The 7320-nt window shown below is 54.3% G+C and overlaps 1 protein-coding gene across 1 annotated transcript; it reads left to right on the plus strand.

Annotated features, from left to right (window-relative positions):
• The first annotated feature begins 38 nt into the window (after nt 1-38).
• On the plus strand, nt 39-1687 carry BZA05DRAFT_390442 (uncharacterized protein). The gene has a single exon (XM_051482889.1). The coding sequence runs from the start codon at nt 364-366 to the stop codon at nt 1444-1446; it is 1083 nt and encodes a 360-aa protein (XP_051342257.1). The 5' UTR covers nt 39-363; the 3' UTR covers nt 1447-1687.
• The last annotated feature ends 5633 nt before the right edge of the window (nt 1688-7320 follow it).

A 7320-nucleotide genomic window follows, 5' to 3' on the forward strand; every position in this document is an offset into this window, starting at 1 on the left:
CAGCAGTAGAGTGCGTACATAATTTTGCGAAGAGCCTTCAGCTATCTGGATATTTTCGAGTTGGCCACCCAACGCAAATGCCCGCTTCAACTGGCTTCAGACGGCCTCGAGCCTGCTAAAATCGTACCGTGCCAGACTTCGATAGAGACAAGACAGGAATTCATTCACATGTTCGGTAGATCATAAGCTCCAGCACTTGAGTAAGCACACCGAGTCACCGAGTATTTCCTCGTGAGCGCAAATAGATGATGTAACACACGCCGGCAAACTCGGTTGCACGGCTCCCCGCGGCCTCGGCATAGCTTTTTCCTCGAAGCTACCCCGCCACCAACCCCCACCGTCGTCGTCAAAGCTTCATTTCCTATGGTTATCTGCTCCACCACCAGCCCAACCATGACGCGCCCACTGCCCCTCGTTCGAACGCTCTCGTACCCCGCGCCGTCCCGTCTGTCGCGCCCACGACGACACCTACGATCGTTCACATCGCTGCCACGGTTCTCTGGCACCTCAGTCCGCATCGTCGAAGTCGGCGCGCGCGACGGGCTGCAAAACGAAAAAACCACTGTCCCACTCGAAACCAAGCTCGAGCTGCTCTCGCGCCTGAGCAAGACCGGGCTACGGCACATCGAAGCGGGCAGTTTCGTCTCTCCCAAATGGGTACCGCAGATGGCGAACACGTCCGCGATCCTGTCGCACCTCGAGGCCACGAAGGACGCGGAGCCGCGGCACCACGACATCACGTACTCGTACCTCGTCCCGAACGAGAAGGGCCTCGCCGGCTTCCTGCACGAAAAGCCCACGCCCGGCACCGGCAACGAGATCGCCGTGTTCGCGTCTGCGTCCGAGGGCTTCTCGCAGAAGAACCTCAACTGCTCCATCGCCGAGTCGCTGCAGCGCTTCGTCCCCGTCGTTGAAAAGGCGCTGAAGAGCGGCTTCCGCGTGCGCGGCTACGTCAGCATGGTCATTGCGTGTCCGTACTCCGGTCATACGCCGCCAGAGGCCGTCGCCGGCGTCACCCAGAAGCTGCTGGATATGGGCTGCTATGAGGTCTCGCTCGGCGATACGAATGGCGTCGGCACCCCTGGCACCGTCGCGAAGCTGCTGCGCTGTCTGATCAATGAGAGGTGCATTCCCGCCGAGAAGCTGGCCGCACACTTCCATGATACCTACGGCCAGGCGATCGTCAATTCGCTGGTCGCCCTCGAGCACGGCATCAGGACGTTCGATTCTAGTGTGGGCGGGCTGGGTGGTTGTCCGTATGCTGCGGGCGCCACCGGAAACGTCGCAACTGAGGACCTGGTGTACTTCTTGGAGGGCACGGGCGTGCACACCGGCGTGGACCTGGAGCAGCTGGCGAGCGTCGGCGAGTGGGTGAGCAAAGTGCTGGGAAGGCGCAATGGAAGTAGAGTCGGCAGGGCACTGGCGGGCAAGAGGAGTGTGATGTAGGCTTGTGGTGCTGGTGTGATATCCTTTGCATTCGTTCACTTTCATTTATCTTCTGGGCGCTAGATGGAGTTGGTGTAGAGTTCCTCGGTTCGGAGCTGCGATCATTATGTACGGTCTTTATGCATAGCAATATATTGGTTTGAATTCGGACATTATCGTGGACCATCCAAGTACGTGACCGTAAACAAACCACTGGTCCAGCCGCATGTTGCACTTCTGGCGCTCAGTAGCAGCCGCGGGCTATTGACGAACGGCCGCCCACCGAGCTTCAAGGATGAATGGCATCCTACACAAACGTCCGATCAGTCCCTGCCGCACAGCGGACCAACACTCCTGCACGATCCGTCACTCGGAATAGTCGCCGAACCGGTGCATAGGAAATACAACGTGAGCATTTCGCCGCGGTAACTTTTGCTGCAGTCATTCGCTCCCGGTATCACTATAGTACCCAGATCTATGTACATGCGTGTTGTCTGCTCTCGTCCACCGCCACGCCCAGCAGACAAGATACCTACCACCATGGCCGCCCACCCTCGTTCCCACCGCTAGGTATACGGAAACTCAAGTCGAGATCATCACCCACTCATTCCGAAGGACGGGCAACAAAAAACAGGCTTCACTCTGGGGCGGCGAGGATACAGATCATCGTCCAGGTTGGAGATTGATCTGTGGCTCTTGTAAAGAGTTCAGATGGGACGGTTTACTATAGAAATTATCCCTGGATGGATAGATAGTGTTAGTATTGTGGTATATAGGGGCGGGAGAAGGGAGGCGGAGGTAGGAGGCGGAGGTTGGGGGTAGGAGGCGCAGGTAGGGGGTACGAACTATGAAGTAAAGTCGACATACCGTCCAAGAGATGGGGAGAGGGGGGGTTATATGTAAATGTCGGAGTCGGCGAAAGTTTGCTTGTCAAGCCCTACTCACGCCTAGTAATTGGGCGAGCACAAGCCCTTCCACGTGATACTGCCGTGTGACTGACCATGATGCAACTTCTCCTGAGACCAGAGGTTAGTGCATGACACTCACTCGCTCAGCCACTTATCAAAGTACCCACAGATTGGGAAAACCCGCGAATACCTGCTCCACCAATATTTTCAAGCATTGGAGGGTGCCCTGTAATGATACTGCACCAATTGTCCCAACCAACCATTAACGCTTCCGAAATCCTCGCATATGTCAGAGAATTTCCTCATTGTTGAAAGAAGAGAATATCCCCTAAGCCCTTGTGCACCAAGAGTTTCACAGACGTAGCGGAATTGGTGGTGTCTGTTGAATCCCAATCCACACCCGGACCGGCGTTTGCAGCAGCAGGTGGGTGGGGGATGCTATCCCACCACCACGACTCATCGAGTGACCGCACATGAAGAACGCACGAAAGCAGCGACCTGACTGCGAAGTTCACCGTCGAGACGCCAGCCGGTATCCAGCGCGACGGCGTATGCTCGAGAGATGCAGATTGCCGACCCTAGTGAGAGCCTTGCTACATACACTACAATACACTACACTGCACTGCACTATACTGCACAACACTACAGCACCCAGGCCGCCGCGCATCTTCGCCGCCACCGCACATGGCCTCACTCGGGCCGGGCCTCACTGTGCGCCGAAGAGCCGGTGGTCTGTGGTCTGTGGTCTGTGGCCGCGGAACAGGCAGGCGAGGCAGCAATACTATATGTAGTAGATATACATATAACGGCTATTACTCTATGAAACATCTACTCTACTCTATCTACTCTACTCCATAGTACCTAGGTGGTAGATAAATAACCACCAGCCAGGCAGGCTCATATACCTGGGGCATACATACCTCTATATATAGGTGGTATATATGCCGTAGCATGAATCTATCAAGATTCAATCCGTGGCCGGCTAAATCCTGTACATATCAAGATACAAGTTCATACGCAAAGGTAGGTATGCAGACATCGAGCTCAGACTACGCCGTACCATATACCTAGATCCATATAGATACTGGGTAGTAGGTAGTAGGTATAGTAGTATATAGCCGATACCAACGTATCCGTACTCTACATACCCAGAGTCCAGAGTCTACATAGAGTACCCGTGTTGAAGCAAGTAAAGTACCAGTACTCTATCTACCCAGATGGGCAGAATACCATACCGTCAGCCTCCTTTCAAGCTTCATCGCTGACTCGCTAGACGCCCACGTACGGCCGCCGGGAGCGCTACTATATAGCCTCCAGCCCCTAATACCTATAGCAGTTAGTAGCCCCCATTGCCGGCTTGACGTCCAAAGTTCGAAGCTCCACGACGAAGACGAAGACGAAGACGAAGACGAAGACGAAGACGTCTGTGGGGAAGCCGCGTGGTGCTGCGTTCAGGCTCCGACTGTTGGCGAAATACCTACTTTACTTTCTGCTATGTATAACCAGCTATACGGTGAACTGGTAGTTACTAGTAGTTATCCGAGTCGTAGCAATTTTGGCACGCGGTGTGGAGCCGGGATCCGGGGGCCGGTTGAGTATGTAGTGGGTGTGCGGGCCTTGATCGATGTTCTCATAGGGTTTGGGGGTTTGGGGGGTTTGGGTGGGGGTTCTATCTTCTGCTAGGTACCTAGGGTGATGGTATGTAGATGTGTGTAGATGTGTGTAGATTGAGTAGTGTAGAATAGTGAAGTGGGCACCTATGATATGTGCTAGTGGTATGTACCTAGGTAGATCGGCAATATGAATTATCACGCTGTCCCTGCATCTCTACAGTCTACCACCTAGTGCCGGTATATAGGGGACACTGACGGGCCGGTGAGAATAGACTCTACCCACTCGACTCTACTCCCCTCTGGGGAATATTGCCCAGTTATCCGTGATTATACTTCGCACTTTGATATCCGGAACGGCCCTTCGCCGTGGAAATGGGGCAAAAGACGCGCCAGATTATAGTATGATACTATAGTAACTGCATAACCATCCCCCTAGACATGCTAGTTGTCCGATCAAAAGCTTGACTGTAGTCTGTGGTGGATGGATGGCCGCACATCGAGTTCCGAGCCGGTTTACCGAGCCCAGCTAGGCCGCATGGCACGAGTTATTTAGAGCACCTGCGTACCTGCATAGATTGTATGTATATGCCATGAAGCCGGAACGGCGGACAGTCGACGGCGTCTGTTGGGAAGCGATTCTTGTTGTTACCGGGTACGTACTGTAGATAGTCGGAATCCATAGCTTACTGCCTAGCGTAACTAGAGTGGAGCACATGCGAAATGGAGCTTTGAGAAACGAGGCGACGAGGCGTCCGTCGTGATTCGTGACTGGCTGCACTGCACTGCACGTCTGAATTTGGCGAAGCGAGGTCGGACCGGCCAAAGATCATGGGTTGGGTTTAAATGAGCAGGTATGATACGGTACGGTACCGCATGTAAGCAAGCGGTGCTTGACATACGCACGGGGGGAGGAAGGGGGAGGGGGGTGTTGTGGCGTGATGTAAGTATGCAGCGTGAGTACACTGCGTTTTGCCCGCTCGAGGCACGCCAGAGGAGAGAAGAGAAGAGCAGAGAAGAGGAGAGAGAAGCAGAGAGAGAAGCAGAGAGAGGTGCTGACTGCCTGCCAAGTGCTCACTGCTCAGTGCTCACTGCTCAGTGCTCACTGCTCAGTGCTCACTGCTCACTGCTCAGTGCTCACTGCTACTACTACTACTACTACTACTACTACTACTACTACTACTACAGGATATGCGCGCGGGTAGAGCACCACACATAGCGAATGTGTTGTGCTGGAATGTCAGAAAGCCTCTTGGGGAACAGATTCTCGCGTATTCCATGCAGGTACGTGCATGGAGTACGGTGCACCCCACTCCCCGGTGAGGACCGACGTAAAGTAGAGTAGAGTACATATGCCACCACACGTCGAGACGGGGTCGGGAGGGGGGGCGTCAACAAGGCTGATGGTTGTGGTGGTGGTGGCTATCTGATGACGAGAGAGATGGGGCCACTCCTCTCCGTGGTCGAATGGGCTTTTCTTTCTCTCTAGCAGCCACAGAGGCGGCTAGGCAGGCAAGGCCCAATAGAGAAGCGGTACATAGTACGAGTATGTTCATACCCTGTGGTTGGGGGCGGGGAGCCTGATACGGTGCGATACGATGCGCAGTTCAGGAGAGAGAGAGCCGCCTGAGAGCCTGAGGATGCCATGCAGCCGTGAGATCTCCGAGTGCTCGGCGGTGTTGCGTTACGGTTCCCCTGGTTGGTGTCGATCAGGCACCAGTTGTATCTGATTCGCAGGAGGCAGGTGTGAAAGACTGACCGGACGATGGTTATGGTTATGGTTATGCGAATTGAATACGAGCACGCGCAGGTGTGAAGGCGCTACTCTGTGAACCACGGAGAGGCAGATGTGTGTGTGGGAGGGAACCCTTACTCTTTTTTCTTTTCTTTTCTCCCTTTTCCTCTCCCTGGCACCTGTTCCTCGCTCTCGCTGACGGTCATACTCGAGACCTTCTGGATTGGTCGATCTCGCGCTCGGCGACACGGCACGCTCGCTCTCACGCTTTCTCACGCTCTCTCACCCATTCTCACGCTCTCTCACCCATTCTCTCAAAGTCCCGCCCCTCCCGTCCCCCGCATGTCCCAGTCCCACTCGATAGCGGGCTATGGCGGGATAGTAGCTATCTCATCATCGAAATATCGGCAAGATCTCCATCGCCGCCGCTCAGCCGTTTTGTCTTTCAACTTTCGCGTTTCTCCTGCCTGCCTGCAGCTGCAGCTGCAGGCTTCTTTTCTGTTCTGCCGGGCGGTCGCGGAACGGAGAAAAAAAAACGCACCGTCGCTTGAATGACCACCCAAGTACCGCATTCTCCCCGCAACAAACCTTTTCGGCGAATTATTGACGAGCGCCGGCGGCGGCGTGACGGCGTCTCAGCTTCCTTCCGGCTCTCGAAACGCTCCCCCTTCCCCTCCCTTGCATCTTGGTAATGGCCACTTGATCCCTATCCTGCGCCGCTGCGCGCGTGCGTCACACTTGGCAGTTATGCCCGATCGGAGGGAATCGACCCAGACTTCTGACTCCCAGACTGATTCCTAGACTCCCAGACGCCAGAAGTTCCGACGGGAGTTCCGACGGGAGTTTTGGTGACTGGACTGGAGGCTGCAGCTGGGCTGCATAGGTTAACATAAGTGGACTAGGTATCTATGTATCTACTATCGACACTCAGTACTCTACATACGGGATGGATGGATGGATGGGTGTTTGTTGTTCGAAACTCTAGTTATGTAACTCCTTGGTTCACACACCCACACACAGCCACACACCATCTGGGATTCTGGGATTCTGGGATTCTGGGTACCCAGGTATGCGATGCGGATAAGGCCGGATTACTAGTCCCAAATCCCAATATCATATGCCACCATGTGCATCCTTATACCCTTTGTATCTAGAGTAGATACGAGGTTCTGAAGAATCTTCGTTGTCCGGATAGAACGGATAGATATGTAAATGAGAGTGTATCCCACCAGCACAGGAGCAAAGGAGCTCACGAGGATTTATTTCGTTCGTTGGTCGATGGACGTTCTATTCTTACATACTCTACTCTACTCGCAGCTTCGGCACGTCTCGGCTCGCAGCTGGCAGCTGGCAGGATCCGATCAACTCCTGCCCTGCCTACTCGCTCGCAGCTTGTCCAGTGCTCACGCGCGCTCAACTTGGATGCTCATATCAGCACTAACTAATCACTTTTTTTTCTCTCGTTTGGTTGTTTTTTTTTTTTTGGTTTTCTTTCGCCTCACCTCTGTCCTCACCGGATATGATGAATCCTGAATCCTGAATCCACCCGCTTCGCTCGGATGATGGATCGGATCCGCGGGACTGCAGGATTGTGGGACCGGTAGGGACGGAGGGACGGAGTTCGAAGCTGGAGTTCGGGACC

This window comes from Tricharina praecox (genome assembly GCF_024521635.1).
Source record: "Tricharina praecox strain CBS 144465 chromosome Unknown BZA05scaffold_5, whole genome shotgun sequence".
NCBI lineage: Eukaryota > Fungi > Ascomycota > Pezizomycetes > Pezizales > Pyronemataceae > Tricharina > Tricharina praecox.

What these genes read in the sequence shown, in the direction of transcription:
- BZA05DRAFT_390442 (XM_051482889.1), top strand. Translation starts at nt 364, where the DNA reads ATGGTTATCTGCTCCACCACCAGCCCAACCATGACGCGCCCACTGCCC.